The following is a 21,398-nucleotide window of genomic DNA, read 5'->3' as shown; positions in this document are numbered from 1 at the left end:
CATCAGTGCTGCCTAGCAGTGCCCATCATTGCTGCATATCAATGCATCATCATTAGTACCTCCTCATCAATGCCCACCAGTGCCACCTCATCAGTACAGCCTATCAGTGCTGCCTACCAGTGCCCATCAGTGCTGTCTATCTGTGCCGCCTCATCAGTGCCCATCAGTGCTGCCTATCAGTGCCCATCAGTGTCGCCTATCAGTACCCATTATTGCTGTATATCAGTGCAGCATCATCAGTGCCTCCTCATCAATGTCCACTAATGCCGCCTCATCAGTGCAGCCTATCAGTGCTCTTCATTGCTGCCTACCAGTGCACATCAGTGCTGCCTATCTGTGCCACCTCATCAGTGCCCATCAATGCTGCCTATCAGTGCCCATCAGTGCTGCCTATCTGTGCCACCTCATCAGTGCCCATCAGTGCTGCCTATCAGTGCCCATCAGTGCTGCCTATCTGTGCCCATCAGTGCTGCCTGTCTGTGCCACCTGATCAGTGCCCATCAGTGCTGCCTATCTGTGCCCATCAGTGCCGCCTGTCTGTGCCACCTCATCAGTGCCCATCAGTGCTGCCTATCTTTGCCACCTCATCAGTCCCCATCAGTGCTGCCTGTCTGTGCCACCTCATCAGTGCCCATCAGTGCTGCCTATCTTTGCCACCTCATCAGTGCCCATCAGTGCTGCCTATCAGTGCCCATCAGTGCTGCCTATCAGTGCCCATCAGTGCTGCCTGTCTGTGCCACCTGATCAGTGCCCATCAGTGCTGCCTATCTGTGCCCATCAGTGCTGCCTGTCTGTGCCACCTCATCAGTCCCCATCAGTGCTGCCTATCTGTGCCACCTCATCAGTGCTGCCTATCAGTGCAGCCTCATCAACGCACATCAGTGAAAGAGAAAAACTACCTGTTTGCAAAATGTATTAATAGAAGCAAAAAAGAAAGACTTTTTTTCACATTTTTGCTATTTTTTGTTTATAGCGCGAAAAATAAAACCCCCAGCGGCGATTAAATACCACCAAAAGAAATTTGTGAGAAAAAAATTATACAAATGTCATATGGGTACAGTGTCGCATGACCGCACAATTGTCATTCAAAGTGCGACAGCCCTGAAAGCCAAAAATTGGCCCGGGCAGGAAGGGGGTGACAACGCCTTGCAGGCGAGGGGTTAAATTCAGACTTCATAAAGGATTTGCTGTAACTGACTTGTAGAGTTTCAACAAGCTTTAATAATCGGTTATCCAGGGAAGCGCCCCGCCCAGACATTCCGGTTTGCCTGCGACGGACTGCGAAACAAAACGTTATACCTCCACCCCGCCGCGATCTGCTTCAGCCGCTCCAATTCCTTCACGGTCTTAAAATTGTTCTGCGAGCGGCGCGGTATGCGAGCGGCGCGGTATGCGACGGGCGCACGTTCCTGGGGAAGTGATACCATTGTGACTGCGGCTTTTCAAAGTTCACTCTGACATTTATAAGGCTGAGCTTACAGAGGACTCATTATATGGCCGGATTTATGTGACCCGCGTCTGCCGTGCAAATCCAGGCAAAGGGGGGCAGTAAATAAATATTTTGCAGCCGGGATTTTCCTAGTAAAATACGCTAAAAGAATTTATACAGGAAAAATGTGAAAAAAAAGCTTGGCGGGATTCTTAAAATAGATGTTACTAGTATACACAACTTTTTTTCAGCAGGAACGCGGGGCAACGCAGTTTCTGGCACTAATTTATGTAATGGCAAGGGATGCTGGGGTGTGCTGGGGGGTCCATTGATGTTGTCTGCTGGGGTGTGCTGGAGGGTCTATTGATGTTGGCTGCTGGGGTGTGCTGGAGGGTCTATTGATGCTGGCTGCTGGGGTGTGCAGGGGGTCTATTGATGTTGGCTGCTGGGGTGTGCTGGAGGGTCTATTGATGTTGGCTGCTGGGGTGTGCTGGGGGGTCTATTGATGGTAGCTGCTGGGGTGTTCTGGAGGGTCTATTGATGTTGGCTGCTGGGGTGTTCTGGAGGGTCTATTGATGTTGGCTGCTGGGGTGTTCTGGAGGGTCTATTGATGCTGGCTTCTGGGGTGTGCTGGAGGGTCTTTTGATGTTGGTTGCTGGGGTGTGCTGGGGGGTCTATTGATGCTGGCTGCTGGGGCGTGCTGGGGGGTCTATTGATGCTAGCTGCTGGGATGTGCTGGTGGGTCTATTGATGTTGGCTGCTGGGGTGTACTGGAGGGTCTATTGATGCTGGCTGCTGGGGTGTGCTGGTGGGTCTATTGATGCTGGCTGCTGGGGTGTGCTGGGGTTCTATTGTCACTGATGGGAATCTATTTTTGCATGGGGTTCTATTGTTGCTGGGAGGGATCTCCTGTTGAGGGAGGAGTCTATTGTTGCTGGGAGGGATCTTTTTTTGAGGGAGGAGTCTATTGTTGCTGGGAGGGATCTCCTGTTGAGCGAGGATTCTATTTTTGCTGGGAGGGACCTCCTATTGAGGGAGGAGACTATTGTTGCTGGGAGAGATCTTTTTTTGAGGGAGGAGTCTATTGTTGCTGGGAGGGATCTCATGTTGAGGGAGGAGTCTATTGTTGCTATGAGAGATCTCCTGTTGAGGGAGGAGTCTATTGTTGCTGGGAGGGATCTTTTGTTGAGAGAGGATTCTATTGTTGCTGGGAGGGATCTCCTGTTGAGGGAGGAGTCTATTGTTGCTGGGAGGGACCTCCTGTTGAGGAAGGAGTCTATTGTTGCTGGGAGGGATCTCCTGTTGAGGAGGGAGTCTATTGTTGCTGGGAAGGATCTCCTGTTGAGGGAGGAGTCTATTGTTGCTGGGAGGGATCTCCTGTTGAGGAGGGAGTCTATTGTTGCTGGGAGGGATCTCCTGTTGAGGGAGGAGTCTATTGTTGCTATGAGGGATCTCCTGTTGAGGGAGGAGTCTATTGTTGCGGGGAGGGATCTCCTGTTGAGGGAGGAGTCTAATGTTGCTGGCTGCCAGGGGATCTGTTGTTGCTGCTGGGGGTTCATTGTTGCTGGGGAGGGGTCTTTTGTGTGGGGGATTGATTGGTGCATGCTGAAGGGGATCTACTGTATTTTACTGCTTTTCCTGTTATCATTAACACATTAAATGTTTTAAAATTGTATTATTGTATTTCAGGTACTTCTATAGCGCCGTCAATTTACGCAGCACTTTACATATATATTGTACATTCACATCAGTCCCTAACCCTCAAGGGGCGCACTTGCATTTTTGACAGCATTCCCATTGAAGTCTATGGAACCAAAAAAGCCACGTTTTGCGTTCAAAAAAGTCCCTGACCCTTTCCAAAAACTTACCGTGGGGAAACGTGGAGATGTGAACGTGTCCCATAGGAAATAATGATAAATGGACTGTACTTGCGTACCTCGGTTTACGAACATAATTTTCGGTTTACGAATGAAAATCCATTGAAAATAATGCCTCGGTTTACAAATTTTTTTTAGCCATACAAACGGATTAGTTGGTTTTCAATGCATTTACAAATTTTTAATCATGTCCCTGTACAGTATATAAGCTTTTAAAGTGCACTTTATAAAGAATTTGGAACAGATAAGTCTTTTTTTTACTTTTTTCTGACCTCCGGAATAGATTAATTGGTTTTCAGTGCATTTACAAATCAATTTTTAATCATGTCCCTGTACAGTATTTATGCCTTTAAAGTTACTTTTTTCTGACCTCCAGAATGGATTAATTGGTTTTCAATGCATTCCTATGGGAATACAAATTTTTTCGCAATACGAAAAGTCCCCCAAATTAAATTCGTAAGGCAAGGTACACATGTATTGCGTTTCTGCAAAACGCTGCAGAAAATGCTTAGCTGTGAACCTGGGGTAAAGCCGGCCATACATGGGTCAAATTCCGAAATAATTTTCTTTCGAAAATCTTTTCTAAGAATTTTCGTTTGAATTTCGCACCATTAGTGTGTCACAGAAATGGCCGATTTTCGTGCAGCCATCGAATCTGAGTGATCGGGCATGTTGGAAACTTTTTGAAAAACGGGTCAAATTCCGAAATAATTTTCTTTCGAAAATCTTTTCTAAGAATTTTCGTTTGAATTTCGCACCATTAGTGTGTCACAGAAATGGACGATTTTTGTGCAACCATCAAATCTGAATGATCGGGCATGCTGGAAATTTTTTGAAAAACGAACGACTTTCGAATCAATGATGGGATAATCGTGCAAGAAATGTAAAGCTGTGACCTGGAAAGAACAGAAAATTCTTGGCCACTAAAATTATTTTCTATAGCAACATGAGGGCAAATTGAAGGCTCGGTTGGTTGAATTTTGAAATCAATGGTGGCACCATTACAAAACGCACAAAATTTCCGATTTTCAAAAGAAAATGAATTCGGAATTCATATGGCCTGCATAAGTGAGTTTAATTACCACCTTAATCAGCCACAGAACCCGTGTAATTACTATGTGTTCGGTTTTATAGGGATGAGGTGGCCACCCTACTTGGAGTCCAGTGCTCCACCACCCACATTCTGGAATCATTCGGTGTTTGATCGTTGAATCTGCACATTGCAATGTATAAAACTAAGAAAAAGGGTTCGGGAATTTAAAGTAGGCTTTTCTGCATTCCTCTTCTAATCCTCATATTAAACTGATGTACAATTAGAGATGAAATTGCCAGAAAAAATTTACATTTTTCTGGCACAACCACCCCCAACAGACAAGTAGTTCTCTACTTTGATTTTGCTTTGTGCGCATTGTTCTAGTAAAGCCAAGCATGTGCTGTACGGCTCAGTACCAGTGTGTGTTTTAGTGCTTTTTGCAGAAACGCCCTACAGTCCATGTTACATGGTTTCCTATGGGACACGTTCACATTGATGCTTTTTTGAGCCGCTGCGTTTTTGGAAAGGGTTGGGGACGTTTTTAAAAGCAAAAAAGCTGAGTTTTTGCTTCAATAGAGTTCAATGGAGAAGCTTCTGAAATGCATGGTAGTGCGCATTTGCAGCATTTTGCATCTTTATTCTGTGCAGCAAAAAAAAAAATCCACTTTCAAAAAAAAAAAAAAAGCTGAACAAAATGCGGTAAAAACGCATGTAGCAAAAAGCAAAATGAACTGCGAAAAAGCACTGCAAAATGGACAAAAAGCAAACTGCATAGCTGTGAACGGAACCTAAACCTCCTTGATAGGTGTCATGGTCAGGATTCCATTTGCAGTGTAATTAGTGATCATTAACTGGCTTAAGCATGGACAGCTAAGTGTCTCTTATTGGCCAGGTGTCAGTCATTGGATAGGTGTCAGTCTTTGGATAGGTTTCAGTCATTGGCCAGGTTTCAGTCATTGGCTAGGTGTCAGTCATTGGATAGGTTTCAGTCATTGGCTAGGTGTAAGTCATTGGCTAGGTTTCAGTCCTTAGCCAGGTGTCAGTCGTTGGCTAGGTGTCAGTCATTGGCTAGGTTTCAGTCTTTGGCTAGGTTTCAGTCGTTGGCTAGGTGTCAGTCATTGGCTAGGTTTCAGTCTTTGGCTAGGTTTCAGTCGTTGGCTAGGTGTCAGTCGTTGGCTAGGTTTCAGTCATTGGCTTGGTGTCAGTCATTGGCTTGGTGTCAGTCATTGGCCAGGTATCAGTCATTGGCTTGGTTTCAGTCATTGGCTTGGTGTCAGTCATTGGCTAGGTTTCAGTCATTGGCTTGGTGCCAGTCATTGGCCAGGTGTCAGTCATTGGCCAGGTGTCAGTCATTGGCCAGGTGTCAGTCATTTGCTATGTGTCAGTCATTGGCTAGGTTTCAGTCATTGGCTTGGTGCCAGTAATTGGCCAGGTGTCAGTCATTGGCTAGGTGTCAGTCGTTGGCTAGGTTTCAGTCGTTGGCTAGGTGTCAGTCGTTGGCCAGGTTTCAGTCATTGGCTAGGTTTCAGTCATTGGCCAGGTGTCAGCCATTGGCTACATGTCAGTCATTGGCAAGGTGTCAGTCATTGGCCAGCTGTCAGTCATTGGCTTGGTTTCAGTCATTGGCTACCTGCCAGTCATTGGCCAGGTGTCAGTCATTGGCTTGGTTTCAGTCATTGGCTTGGTTTCAGTCATTGGCTAGGTGTCAGTCATTGGCTTGGTGTCAGTTATTGGCTAGGTTTCAGTCATTGGCTTGGTGCCAGTCATTGGCTTGGTGCCAGTCATTGGCTTGGTGTCAGTCATTGGCTAGGTTTCAGTCATTGGCCAGGTTTCAGTCATTGGCCAGGTTTCAGTCATGGGCTAGGTGTCAGTTGTTGGCTAGGTTTCAGTCATTGGCCAGGTTTCAGACCTTGTCTAGGTTTCAGTCATTGGCTTGGTGTCAGTCATTGGCCAGGTGTCAGTCATTGGCTAGGTGTCAGTCATTGGCCAGGTGTCAGTCATTGGCTAGGTTTCAGTCATTGGCTAGGTTTCAGTCATTGGCTTGGTGTCAGTCATTGGCCAGGTGTCAGTCATTGGCTAGGTTTCAGTCATTGGCCAGCTGTCAGTCATTGGCTTGGTTTCAGTCATTGGCTACCTGCCAGTCATTGGCCAGGTGTCAGTCATTGGCCAGCTGTCAGTCATTGGCTTGGTTTCAGTCATTGGCTACCTGCCAGTCATTGGCCAGGTGTCAGTCATTGGCTTGGTTTCAGTCATTGGCTTGGTTTCAGTCATTGGCTAGGTGTCAGTCATTGGCTTGGTGTCAGTTATTGGCTAGGTTTCAGTCATTGGCTTGGTGCCAGTCATTGGCTTGGTGCCAGTCATTGGCTTGGTGTCAGTCATTGGCTAGGTTTCAGTCATTGGCCAGGTTTCAGTCATTGGCCAGGTTTCAGTCATTGGCTAGGTGTCAGTTGTTGGCTAGGTTTCAGTCATTGGCCAGGTTTCAGACCTTGTCTAGGTTTCAGTCATTGGCTTGGTGTCAGTCATTGGCCAGGTGTCAGTCATTGGCCAGGTGTCAGTCATTGGCCAGGTGTCAGTCATTGGCTAGGTTTCAGTCATTGGCTAGGTTTCAGTCATTGGCTTGGTGTCAGTCATTGGCCAGGTGTCAGTCATTGGCCAGGTGTCAGTCATTGGCTGCGTGTCAGTCATCTGCTGTTATAACAGACACTTGTCTCCATACAAAAAGGAGACCACCAAGGCTACTTTTAGCCCGGTTTCACACTGATGCGGTATGGAATTTGCAGCGTTTTCTGTGCGAATTCCGCACCGCATCAGAATCGCACCCTGTTCATGCGAACCGATGCGGGTGTGTATGTTAAGTTAACAACACCCCAAAAGCAGTCCGCAAAACACGGTGCGATGTGCAGAATCGAATCACATAGGTGTGAATACCCATGCGATCCGATTCTAGTGCGGGCCCAAAAAAGGGTCCTGCATGTTTTTGGTGCTGGTGCGGTGCGATTAGAGCCATACAAAATGTACGTCTCTGATCGCACTGCACACAATTCGCATGTGATCTGTTAGGAATGCGGTGTGGTTCCTGTGTGAATCACATGTGATATACCGCACCGTATATATGTGAACCCAAAAAAGAGCCTGAAAAGCTCAAGAAAAACGCTTCTATGTACATCTATGCATGTTTTCACACGGAGGCGTTGCGCTTGCGGTGCGATGTAAAAACTCCTGCTTGCAGTATCTTTGGGGCATGTTTGGTGAGTTAAAAAAAACACCCCAAAAACTCCTCTTCCCATTGAAATAAACAAAAACACCTCAAAAGCGCCTCAAAAACGCCTCTGAGTAGCATTTTTGGTGCAGTTTTTAATCCCGAAAGAATCTTTTCTAAGAATCTTCTTTCGAATTTCACACCATTAGTGGGTCACAGAAACGCCCAATTTTTGAGCGACCATTGAATTTGAGTGATCGGGCATGTTGGACATTTTTTGAAAAAACAAACAAATTTCGAATCGATGATGGGAGAATCGTGCAAGAAATGTAAACGAAAAAGAAATGAGCCGTGACCTGGAAAGAAAAGAAAATTCTTGGCCACGAAAATTCGTTTCTGTAGCAACAGGAGGGGAAATTGAAGGCTTGGTTGGCTGAATCAAATCAATGGTGGCACCATCGGGTTACAAAACGCACAAAGTTTCTGATTTTCTAAAGAAAATCTGTTCGGAATTCGACCCGAATGCCGGCCAAACGGGTCGAATTTTATTTAGAAAATCGGAATTTTCGTGCGTTCTGTAATCTGATGGTGGCTTTTTTCTTGAGCTTTTCAGGCGCTTTTTTTAACCAGTTCCCAACCGCACTATAGCCGAAGGACAGCTACAGCACATTTGTGTAATTCTGGGGTGACATCCATGGACCTCATTCCAGAACGCGCCCCAGCGGCGTGCACCCGGCGCCCCCAGTGATCACTGTGTCCTACGGAAGCAGCTGATCACATGATACAGCGGCTTTTTACCACGTGATCAGCTGTATCCAATGACAGAGCAGATCACCGGTAAATACAGTTGCTGGTTATCGGCTGCACTTTACTGCTGAGAACCAGCAATTGTCAGCGAAGGGATCGGCACTGATCATCAGGGCACTGATGATCAGTGCCACCCACCTGTGCCCTGCAGTGCCACCCACCTGTGCCCATCAGTACCACCCACCTGTGCCCTGCGGTGCCACCCAACTGTGCCCATCAGTGCCACCCACCTGTGCCCTGCGGTGTCACCCACCTGTGCCCTGCAGTGCCCCCCACATGTGCTAATCAGTGCCACCCACCTGTGCCCTGCGGTGTCACCCACCTGTGCCCTGCAGTGCCCCCACATGTGCTAATCAGTGCCACCCACCTGTGCCCTGCGGTGCCACCCACATGTGCCCATCAGTGCCACCCACCTGTGCCCTGCGGTGCCACCCAACTGTGCCCTGCAGTTCCACCCACATGTGACCATCAGTGCCACCCACCTGAGCCCTGTGGTGCCACCCACCTGTGCCCTGCAGTGCCACCCACCTGTGCCCATCAGTGCCACCCACATGTGCCCTGCAGTGCCACCCACCTGTGACCATCAGTGCCACCCACCTGTGCCCTGCAGTGCCACCCACCAGTGCTCAGCAGTGCCACCCATCAGTGCCCATCAGTGCCACCCCTCAGTGCCCAGCAGTGCTGACCATCAGTGCCACCTATCAGTGCAGCATCATCAGTGCAAGCTCATCAGTGCCGCCTATCAATGCCGCCTATCAGTGCCCATCAATGCTGCCTATCTGTGCAACCTCATCAGTGCCCATCAATGCTGCCTATCAGTGTCCATCAGTGCTGCCTATCAGTGCCCATCAGTGCAGCCTCATCAACGCACATCAGTGAAGGAGAAAAATTACCTGTTTGCAAAATTTTATAATAGAAACAAAGAAATAAAAATTGTTTTTTATTATTTTGCTACTTTTTTGTTTATAGCACAAAAAATAAAACACCCAGCGGCGATTAATACCACCAAAAGAAAGCTCTATTTGTGTAAAAAAAAATAATATAAAAGTCATATGGGTACAGCATTGCATGACCGCGCAATTGTCATTCAAAGTGCGACAGCGCTGAAAGCTGAACATTGGCCTGGGCAGGAAGGGGGTAGAAGAGTCCGGTAGGCGAGGGGTTAACACAAAAAAAGCTTCAAAAACTGGTCAGTGTGAAAGCCGCCTTAATCCTAGTGAGTGAAGCATTCAGGGAAGCCTGTGTATGTGATATGTTCGGGATGACATGTGCCCCAGGCTTGCACTGACCTTCGAAGACCTGAATGATGTGTTCGTGTTTCAGCAGCGCCGTGATCTCTATCTCCCGCTGAAGGTGCACCCTGTCCAGTTCATCCGTGATCTTGTCTTTCTGGATGGACTTCACAGCCACCTAAAGAAAGATATATGAGATTTAACTTGACATTCGGCGTTCATTTGTGAAATTCAGGTCCGCCTTCTTGGCAAAAAAAAAAAGAAAATGCATTTCCCAGATGGAACTGATGACCTTTCTTGTTTCCTCGAGTCTAGAATATCAAGAACCTATCAATTCCCGTATAGAACAATCAGATTGTGATGGATTCAGAGAAACTGTGTCTGTACCAGAATTCTTCAACCTTCCTTGTTCAATGCACCCCTTAAAATCTTGCCTAGTCTCCAGGCACCCCATTCTAAAATGGGAGAAAACAAAACTTCTAGTTTTACATAATGAAATGGCACATGCAGGGCTGGTGATACCACTAGGCGAACTAGGCAGCCGCATAGGGCGCAGCTATGGCCATTGGGCTGGTGCTGGGAGGGGGGATTGGGGGGAATTTGTGTTAGGAGGGGGGGATTGGGGGGGATTTGTGTTAGGAGGGGGGAATTGGGTGGATTTGTTTTAGGAGAGGGGATGGGGGGATTTGTGTTAGGAGGGGGGAATTGGGTGGATTTGTGTTGGGAGAGGGGATGGGGGGGATTTGTGTTAGGAGGGGGGAATTGGGTGGATTTGTGTTAGGAGAGGGGATGGGGGGATTTGTGTTAGGAGGGGGCATTTGGGTGGATTTGTGTTAGGAGAGGGGATGGGGGGGATTTGTGTTAGGAGAGGGGATGGGGGGGGATTTGTGTTAGGAGAGGGGAGGGGGGGGATTTGTGTTAGGAGGGGGGAATTGGGGGGATTTGTGTTAGGGAGGGGATGGGGGGATTTGTGTTAGGAGGGGGGAATTGGGTGGATTTGTGTTAGGAGAGTGGAAGGGGGGGGATTTGTGTTAGGAGGGGGGATTGGGTGGATTTGTGTTAGGAGAGGGAATGGGATGGATTTGTGTTAGGAGGGGGGGGTTGGGTGGATTTATGTTGGGGGGGGGATTGTGTTAAGAGGGGGGATTGGGAGGGGTTCTGCTAGGAGGGGGGATTTGTGCTAGGAAGGGGGATTGGGTGGATTTGTGTTGGGGGGGAATTGAAAGGTCCCAGAAGACTACAAGACCATGTTCTCCCTGTGCCTGCGTGGGTTTCCTCCGGGTACTCCGGTTTCCTCCCACACCCCAAAGACATGCTGGTAGGTGAATTGTCTCCTGTCTAAATTGGCCCTAGTATGTGTATGTATGAATGTGAGTTAGGGACCTTAGATTGTACGCCCCTTGAGGGTTAGGGACCTTAGATTGTACGCCCCTTGAGGGTTAGGGACCTTAGATTGTACGCCCCTTGAGGGTTAGGGACCTTAGATTGTACGCCCCTTGAGGGTTAGGGACCTTAGATTGTACGCCCCTTGAGGGTTAGGGACCTTAGATTGTACGCCCCTTGAGGGTTAGGGACCTTAGATTGTACGCCCCTTGAGGGTTCGGGACCTTAGATTGTACGCCCCTTGAGAGTTAGGGACCTTAGATTGTACGCCCCTTGAGAGTTAGGGACCTTAGATTGTACACCCCTTGAGAGTTAGGGACCTTAGATTGTACACCCCTTGAGGGTTGGGGACCTTAGATTGTACGCCCCTTGAGGGTCAGGGACCTTAGATTGTACGCCGCTTGAGAGTTAGGGACCTTAGATTGTACGCCCCTTGAGGGTCAGGGACCTTAGATTGTACGCCCCTTGAGGGTTAGGGACCTTAGATTGTACGCCCCTTGAGAGTTAGGGACCTTAGATTGTACGCCCCTTGAGGGTCAGGGACCTTAGATTGTACGCCCCTTGAGGGTTAGGGACCTTAGATTGTACGCCCCTTGAGGGTTAGGGACCTTAGATTGTACGCCCCTTGAGGGTTAGGGACCTTAGATTGTACGCCCCTTGAGGGTTAGGGACTTTAGATTGTACGCCCCTTGAGGGTTAGGGACCTTAGATTGTACGCCCCTTGAGGGTTAGGGACTGATGTGAATGTACAATATATATGTAAAGTGCTGCGTACATTGATGGTGATATATAAGTACCTGAAATAAATAAATAAGGTATCTGGATGAAAATACATTGTTCTGTGGACATTTCAGATACAAATATGGCTGCTATGTGAAAAAAAAAAGACAAACACTTCAAGTCGCACTGTTTTCCAGTCATGTGAATGGGCTCTAATGTAGTGATAGGACAGGGAGGACAGAGTACAGGGTGCCCTGCGGAATCAATAGGGGCAGCTTACAGAGCATTCCGTCCCCGGTCTAATTTTACCATCATTACGTAATCCCGTGCCAACCAAATGCTGCGCATAAACAGTGCAAGACCGATCAACACGCACTGTCACAACACAGCCGAGCAACAAACACATAGAAGTATTTTGACATATGGCAAAGGCGTTTGCTTTTAATGTGCAGAGTCTTGTCTTCGTAACCTTAGTCCCGGTTCACACTGATGCGGTGCGGAATTCCCAGCGTTTTCTGTGCGAATTCCGCACCGCATCAGAATCGCACCCCGTTCATGCGAACCGATGCGGGTGTGTATGTTAAGTTAACAACACCCCGAAAGCAGTCTGCAAAATGTGGTGCGATGTGCAGAATGGGATCGCATAGGTGTGAATACCCGTGCCATCCGATTCTAGTGCGGACCCAAAAAAGAGGGTTCTGCGTGTTTTTGGTGCGGTGTGATTAGAGCCATACAAAATGTACGAATGCAGGGCGGTTCCTGTGCGAATCACATGCAATATAACGCACCGCATATATGTGAACCCAGGCTGAAAGCTACATGCTACATCCCAACCACAACACCACCTGCCTGGAGTTTGCATGTTCTTCCTGTGCCTGTATGGGTTTCCTCCGGGTACTCCGGTTTCCACCCACACTCCAAAGACATGCTGGGAGGTGAATTGGCTCCTGTCTAAATTTGCCCTAGTATGTGTATGTATGAATGTGAGTTAGGGACCTTAGATTGTACGCCCCTTGAGGGTTAGGGGCCTTAGATTGTACGCCCCTTGAGGGTTAGGGACCTTAGATTGTACGCCCCTTGAAGGTTAGGGACCTTAGATTGTACACCCCTTGAGGGTTAGGGACCTTAGATTGTACGCCCCTTGAGGGTTAGGGACCTTAGATTGTACGCCCCTTGAGGGTTAGGGACCTTAGATTGTACGCCCCTTGAGGGTTAGGGACCTTAGATTGTACACCCCTTGAGGGTTAGGGACTGATGTGAATGTACAATATATATGTAAAGTGCTGCATAAATTGATGGCGCTATATAAGTACCTGAAATAAATAAATAAATAAAAAGGGGGCAGCACAGTGGCTAAATGGTTAGCACTTCCACCTGGCAGTACTAGGGTTGTTGGTTTGAATCCCAACCACGGCACTACCTGCCTGGAGTTTGCATGTTCTGCCTCTGTGGGTTTCCTCCGGGTACTCCAGTTTCCTCCCACACTCCAAAGACATGCTGGTAGGTGAATTGGCTCCTGTCTAAATCATCCCTAGTATGTGTATGTATGAATGTGAGTTAGGGACCTTAGATTGTACGCCCCTTGAGGGTTAGGGACTGAGGTGAATGTACAATATACAGTTGTGTTCAAAATAATAGCAGTGTGTTGAAAAAAGTGAATAAAGCTCAAAATCCTTCTAATAGCTTTTATTACCATCCACACAAATACATCGGGAACACGACACATTCTATTCCAAATGAAAACATGAAGAAAAATACATCAAATTTGTGTTGTTCCTCTAAAAAAATTGAAGAAAAGTGAATATTAGACGGTTCCAAAAAAATCGCAGTGTTTGTATTCTTATTTACAAACTCAAACATTCACTATATAAACTGAGAAATGTTTGAAGATTTTGCTTTCCTTTGAATGACTTCATGAATATTTGGTTGTAGTCGCACTGTTTCTGAGAACTGCTGTACATCTGTGTTGCATGGAGTCCCCCAACTTCTGGCCCCTGTGATCAGGTATTCCAGCCCAGGATGATTGGACTACATTCCACAGTTCTTCTCTATTTCTTGGTTTTGCCTCAGAAACGGCATTTTTGATGTCACCCCACAAGTTTTCTATTGGATTAAGATCCGGGGATTGGGCTGGCCACTCCATAACGTCCATCTTGTTGGTCTGGAACCAAGATGTTGCACGTTTACTGGTGTGTTTGGGGTCGTTGTCTTGTTGGAACCCCCATTTCAAGGGCATCTCCTCTTCAGCATAAGGCAGCATGACCTCTTCAAGTATTCTGATGTATTCAAACTGATCCATGATCCCTGGTATGCGATAAATAGGCCCAACACCGTAGTATGAGAAACATCCCCATATCATGATGCTTGCACCACCATGCTTCACGGTCTTCACAGTGTACTGTGGCTTGAATTCAGTGTTTGGGGGTCGTCTGACAAACTGTCTCCGCCCACTAGACCCAAAAAGAACAATCTTACTTTCATCAGTCCACAAAATGTTGCGCCATTTCTCTTTAGGCCGGTCAATGTGCTCTTTGGCAGATTGTAACCTCTTCAGCACATTTTCCAACAGGGGGACTTTGCGGGGACTTCTTGCAGATAGCTTGGCTTCACATAGGCGTCTTCTAATTGTAACAGTCCTCACAGGGAACGTCACACCTTCTTTCATCTTCCTGGAGCTGATTGTTGGCTGAGTCCGCCCCATTTTGGCTATTCTATCCATTGCAATGGTAGTTTTTCGCTTTCTTTCACGTCTTTCAGGTTTTGGTTGCCATTTTAAAGCATTTGCCATCATTTTAGCTGAGCAGCCGATCATTTTCTGCACTTCTTTATATGTTTTCCCCTCCAATCAACTTTTTAATCAAGGTACACTGTTCTTCTGAACAATGTCTGGAACGACCCATTTTCCTCAGAATTTCAGAGAGAAATGCACTGTAACCAGCATGTCCAACATTTGCTGCCTTCCTTCCTTAAATAAGGGCAATAATTGCCACCTGTTTTTCAAAGAATGAATGACGTCACTAATAGAACTCCACACTGCTATTATTTTGAACACGCCCCTTTCAATGAGTGATTCAATGACACAGAATCAGCAGCATGCATGTCATGACTGTTGGGTCTGTTGGATTTCTATTACTCTACTACACCTGCTAGGAAATTATTTGCCATGTAGAAATATCATTTCTACCAAAAACAGTGATTGATCCGGTTAGTGATGTCTGACTGCTATTATTTTGAACACAACTGTATATATTGTACATTCACATCAGTCCCTAACCCTCAAGGGGCGTACAATCTAAGGTCCCTAACCCTCAAGGGGTGTACAATCTAAGGTCCCTAACCCTCAAGGGGCATACAATCTAAGGTCCCTAACTCACATTCATACATACACATACTAGGGACAATTTAGACAGGAGCCAATTCACCTCCCAGCATGTCTTTGGGGTGTGGGAGGAAACTGGAGTACCCAGAGGAAACCCATGCAGGCACAGGGAGAACATGCAAACTCCAGGCAGGTGGTGTTGTGGTTGGGATGTAGCATGCAGCTTTCAGTCCGGGTTCACATATATGCGGTGTGGTATATCGCATGTGATTTGCACAGGAACCGCACTGCATTTGTACATTTTGTATGGCTCTAATCGCACCGCATCCGCACCAAATACCTGCAGGACCCTTTTTTTGGGTCCGCACTAGAATCGGATCGCACGGGTATTCACACCTATGCGATCCCATTCTGCACATCGCACCACGTTTTGCGGACCGCTTTCGGGGTGTTGTTAACTTAACATACACACCCGCATCGGTTCGCATGAATGGGGTGCGATTCTGATGCGGTGCGGAATTCGCACAGAAAACGCTACAATCTAAAGTCCCTAACTCACATTCATACATACACATACTAGGGCCAATTTAGACAGGAGCCAATTCACCTCCCAGCATGTCTTTGGGGTGTGGGAGGAAACTGGAGAACCCAGAGGAAACCCACGCAGGCACAGGGAGAACATGCAAACTCCCAGTAGGTGGTTCGGATTTGAACCAACAACCTGAGTACTGCCAGGGGGAAGTGCTAACCATTTAGCCACTGAGCTGCCTATGTGAACTCTTGCACCGCGGTCTTGTGCCGTATCCCGTACTCGGACGCAGACATGTTACATGAACATACGGCCTGCACTCGAATATCAGGAAGCTTTTATCTATCCTAGAAGGCTGCTAACAGCACTCAGCTGAGCTGCTTCCGGCAGGCTTAACCACATCCTCCTCCGACTAATGTGTCTGCGATAAGGCTTGGAGGCCATGATAAGAAGCTCAGAGGCGTCTGCGTTGGCTGTTCTCAGGAAGCATGTCCAGGGATTCACTGGAAATTTGGAACCATTAAACGGTCCAATGGCAAACATATTTGAAGGCTTGGCAATAAAGCCTCAGTGCAAAATTACAAATCTAAGAACAGAACTGAATGATGTTAGTAGATCCCCCACCAACAATAACCCTCCCCAGCAACAATAGACCACCACACAAAAATTGATCCCCTTCTTTTACAATAGATCCTCCACCAACGCTCAATTTCACACCACATCGCCCCATACTTTGCTATCTCAAGGCATCTAGGGGCCTATCCAGGACTTTTTTTCAATGGGAACATGGCAGAACACAGTTCCGGCAACTCCAGCGCTGAAAATGTAATGGCAAAGGGTGCTGTGGTGTGCTAGAGGATCTGTTGTTGCTGGCTGCTGGGGATCTCTTGTCAATGAAAGGGATCAATTTTTGTGTGGTGGTCTATTGTTGCTGGGGAGGTCTATTGCTGTTGGTGGGGGATCTATTGTCAAGGAAGGGGATCTATTTTTGTGTGGTGGTGTTGACTTGGCCTCCACATTATCCAGACATCAATCCAATTGAGCATCTGTGGGATGTGCTGAAAAAACAAGCCCGATCCATGGAGGCCCCACGCCATTACTTACAGGATTTAAAGTATCTGCTACTGATGGCTTGGTGCCAGATACCACAGCGTACCTTCAGAGGTGTACATTTGTCCACGCCTCAACGGGTCAGGGCTGTTTTGGTGATTAAAGGGAATGCACTCAATATTAGGTGGGTGGTCATCAAGCTATGGCTGATCGGTGTATTTTGCCTGAATTGCATGACCAACCTTGTTAATGACAGAACAGAAGTACAACTACTCTGGCCATTCTTCCCAATGGGTGGTGACTAGGATTGGTCTTCTTCCCAATGGGTGGTGACTAGGATTGGTCTTCTTCCCAATGGGTGGTGACTAGGATTGGTCTTCTTCCCAATGGGTGGTGACTAGGATTGGTCTTCTTCCCAATGGGTGGTGACTAGGATTGGTCTTCTTCCCAAAGGGTGGTGACTAGGATTGGTCTTCTTCCCAATGGGTGGTGACTAGGATTGGTCTTCTTCCCAATGGGTGGTGGCTAGGATTGGTCTTCTTTCCAATGGGTGGTGACTAGGATTGGTCTTCTTCCCAATGGGTGGTGGCTAGGATTGGTCTTCTTCCCAATGGGTGGTGACTAGGATTGGTCTTCTTCCCAATGGGTGGTGACTAGGACTGGTCTTCTTCCCAATGGGTGATGACTATGATTGGTCTTCTTCCCAATGGGTGGTGACTAGGATTGGTCTTCTTCCCAATGGGTGGTGACTAGGATTGGTCTTCTTCCCAATGGGTGGTGACTAGGATTGGTCTTCTTCCCAATGGGTGGTGACTAGGATTGGTCTTCTTCCCAAAGGGTGGTGACTAGGATTGGTCTTCTTCCCAAAGGGTGGTGACTAAGATTGGTCTTCTTCCCAATGGGTGGTGGCTAGGATTGGTCTTCTTCCCAATGGGTGGTGACTAGGATTGGTCTTCTTCCCAATGGGTGGTGGCTAGGATTGGTCTTCTTCCCAATGGGTGGTGACTAGGATTGGTCTTCTTCCCAATGGGTGGTGGCTAGGATTGGTCTTCTTCCCAATGGGTGGTGACTAGGATTGGTCTTCTTCCCAATGGGTGGTGACTAGGATTGGGTCATGATGGCCCAGATCTGACCTGTGGCTATTAGGTGGAACAGTTCTTTATTTCCTAATCTTTTGTGCCAACCATAACGCTTTTATATATAAAGAGGATGTGCGATATAACACCCACCTACGAACTTTATCTGCTTATTCAGTTGCTTTCAGGTCAATGCCGGCAGCTTTGCCTGCGGCCCACCCTATATGACCAGCGGTGGTAATATGAAGTAGACTTCCTTTCCTGAGTTCCTGATACAGATCGTGAATCATAGGAACTGCACAGCTGCAAAGAACATTTCATTCACCCCCATGGAAGCAAGGAAAGTTTTCTTTTCGATCCCCAGAGGAATCTCAGGCTCCAATATTTCTTTCTATATAAAATTCTTCTTGTCCACTACACTGGGAATTCTTCTGGAATGTTGGGTATGTCTGGAGTCATTAAAATTCCTCCTAGCACATTGTGGTCTTAGAATAAGAAGGAAATATGGAGGTGGGAATAGGAAGATAATGAGGATTGTGATAGAAAAAAAAAAGACCCCCCACATTTTTCAAAGTGCCTGATAGGAAAGCTGCTTTCTCCAGGCTAAGCCTTCCTGCCCTGCATTGGATGAATTAAAGGGAAGGTCTGGTTGGGATAAGCTGGGGGTTGACAGATGAATTTATTAAAGCGTTATTAAATCCAAACGCAAACATTTATTATATTGCAGGTTACCAATTCTTAGATGTGATGGCTGCATTAGTTTTCTTTTTTTAGGTTTTCTTCTCCTTTTTTTGCACCTAGTGATCCTGGCAGTAATGCAGACAATAGACGAGTCGAAAATTAGCTGATTTTTTGGCCGAAAAAAAAAAAATTTTGTACCGTTAGTTGGTCGGCCGTTTTTGGAGTTTTGGCACATTTTTTTTATCGGTAAAGTTGGAAAATTTGTGGCCGATTTTAATAATCGGCCGATTTTCCCGGCAATAATGGGCAAATCGGCTGATTGTTTTACCGATAAAAAATCTGCGCATGAGCCGTGACCTGCAAGAAGAAGAAAAAGAACAAGAAAAAAAGGACAAGAAAAAGAAGAAAGATAATAAGAATTTCAGTCCACTAATATATTTTATAAGAAAAGTATTGCGGTTGCAACAATGTATCTATTTGTATCCGAATACAAACATCTGTATCCGAAATGGATACAAATGGATACATTGTTGCAACCGCAAGACTTTTTCATGTCAAATATAATAGCGGAGCTCTCTGCAAGGGACAGAAGTAATTAAATGCCGGCTGTAGACGGGATGAAAATCGGCCAATTTTTTTTACCGTTGGTGGTAACGTCGGCCACTTGAACAACCGATTTTTCATTTTTTTTTTATTAAAAAACGGCTGGTTTTTGACCCGTCTATGGCCTGCATAAGTAGTTATCCATCAGAACAAGCTGTCCTTCAGATGTAGCAGTTGGAGGGTTGAGGGTATGGTACATCCTAGTCCTAAAGAAGCGGTCTATCCACAAAACGCATAGACATTGTCAGGGCACACACCTATATATTGACCATGATACAATATTTCTATATTTTATTTTTTGTTGTTTACACATGAACTTATTGAGGAATTTTAAATATTGTCAATTTAATAAAAATATTGATTTTCTTTTTTTTTGCAGATTTCTCTGCCTTCCTAGTGGCATATTTAACCACTTGGCGACCGGGCTATAGCCGAATGACGGCTAAAGCGTGGTCATCCAGTTCTGTGAGGGTGTCATATGACATCCTTCCAGAACCCCTGGACACAGCTGATCACAGATTACGGTAAAGGGTCAATCACAGCAGCCCTTTACCACGTGATCAGCTGTGTCCAATGACACGGTTGATCGCGATGTAAGCACAGTTGTTGGCTTCATTCGAAGTGCGACAGTGCTGAAAGCTGAAAACTGCCCTGGGCAGAAAGGAGGTGAAAGTGCTATGGTTTAGACCAGTGGTCTCCAAACTGTGGCCTGGGGGGCTGAATGTGGCCCTTGGCTTGCCTTTTTCTGGCCCTTAGAGCACTATTCCACCAACTGACGCCTTTGACAGGGCACCATTCCTCCCACTCAGGGTCGTGGAAAAGGAGGGACCACCGATCCTCCTGTACAGGGCCCATCTCAGCAGGGGGGCCCAGGCAGCTGGGTGAATCAAATGTTGGCAGGGAGGGTGTTCAGCGCGGGGTGGGTTGGGGCAATTACTGGAACCGATCCCCTGTATGGCTCAGCTGAAATCTGGCTTCTTCAGCTCTCCCTCCCATTGGCTTTTAGCTGCTGCAGAGAAAGCCATACAGGGGATCGGTTCCAGTAATTGCCCCCTTGTCCTCCCTACCCGCTGCACCCATCACCCTCCCTGTGCACCATATGTTTCCCCCTGTTGCCCAGGCCCCCCTGTGTGCCTCCACTCCCGCAGTGCTTCCGGCTTCCCTTCTCTCCTTGCCACCAGCAGCTGCAAGAACACAACAGGATCTTTCACGATAAAGAGTGGGGTAAAGGTTACATTTACCAGCCCCTTTCATTCCTGAATGAACACAATTAGCGATTGGTACTGATCATTCGCTGTGTTAATGCATAACTGAAGCATAGTAAACTTTTGGGTTTTTTTGGGGGGGGACCTGTCAGCTTGGCTGTATGGGGCCCCATGGTTTCTAACAGCAGCCCTGCTCCCATTGACACCATTGATGGGGCACTATTCTTCCCATTGATGCAAACAATGAGAATTCCTTCCATTCAAACAAATGATGAGGCATTGTTTTTTCCCATTGATGCCAGGGCATTTTCTAATCCCAATGGTCACAGTCCGGCCCTCCTAACGTCAAAAGGACAGTAAACTACACCCGTTCCTAACCACGGAAACCACTAAGCCACTTATTCACTCCCTTGCTATATCTCGCCTTGACTATTGCAACTCTCTCCTCATTGGCCTACCCAATCGCATTCTATCCCCTCTTCAGTCTATCATGAATGCTGCTGCCAGACTCATCCACCTTACTAACCGTTCTGTATCCGCCACCCCTCTCTGCCAATCCCTCCACTGGCCTCCACTCAGTGTCCTCCACCCCTCTCTGCCAATCCCTCCACTGGCTTCCCATTGCCCAACGGATAAAATTCAAAACATTAACAATAACATATAAAGCCATTTATAACTCTGCCCCAAATTACATCAACGATCTTGTCTCCAAATATCACCCAAACCGTACTCTCCGCACCTCGCAAGACCTTCTGCTCTCTAGCTCCCTTGTCTCCTCCTCCCATACTCATCTCCAGGACTTTTCCAGAGCTTCCCCCATCCTCTGGAACTCTCTACCCCAATTTATCAGACTATCGTCTACTCTGCTCACTTTTAGGCGATCTCCGAAAACCTATCTCTTCAGGGAAGCCTATCCTGCCCTCAGCTAATAATGGAATCTTCTACTCTTCCAACCAGTCCATCCCCCACAGTTACTACTTTTTGTACCACTAGCCCCTCCCTCCTAGATTGTAAGCTCCCAGGATCAGGGCCCTCCTAACCCTCTTGTATTGAACTGTATTGTTGCTGTATTGTCTCCCGTTATATTGTAAAGCGCTGAGCAAACTGTTGGCGGCGATATAAATCCTGTATAATAATAATAAACTGACCCTTTGCTTAGGAAGTTTGGAAACCCCTGGTTTAGATTTTTTTGTAACCCCCCCTTCTACAGTCTAGCTTTAAATGTGATGGATAAATTTTGTTCACTTCCAGAATC

At 46.9% G+C, this 21,398-nt stretch overlaps 2 protein-coding genes across 2 annotated transcripts in view; one reads left to right on the top strand and one right to left on the bottom strand.

Annotated features, from left to right (window-relative positions):
• Positions 1–21,398, top strand: part of LOC149451417 (uncharacterized) — a 502,187-nt gene that overhangs the window by 464,136 nt on the left and 16,653 nt on the right. The window lies entirely within an intron of this gene.
• The window catches only part of LOC149451418 (NUAK family SNF1-like kinase 1), a 63,032-nt gene that overhangs the window by 26,362 nt on the left and 15,272 nt on the right, over positions 1–21,398 (bottom strand). Inside the window, exon 2 of the mRNA XM_089690700.1 lies at positions 9,635–9,755. Within this exon, the coding sequence (XP_089546826.1) occupies positions 9,635–9,755 (121 nt within the window). The remainder of the gene's footprint in view (positions 1–9,634; positions 9,756–21,398) is intronic.

This window comes from Staurois parvus, unplaced genomic scaffold (genome assembly GCF_062004578.1).
Source record: "Staurois parvus isolate SC_StPar_1 unplaced genomic scaffold, SC_StPar_1.0 ptg000540l, whole genome shotgun sequence".
In the NCBI taxonomy this organism is placed as follows: domain Eukaryota; kingdom Metazoa; phylum Chordata; class Amphibia; order Anura; family Ranidae; genus Staurois; species Staurois parvus.
This window is presented reverse-complemented; position numbering and strand designations above follow the sequence as displayed.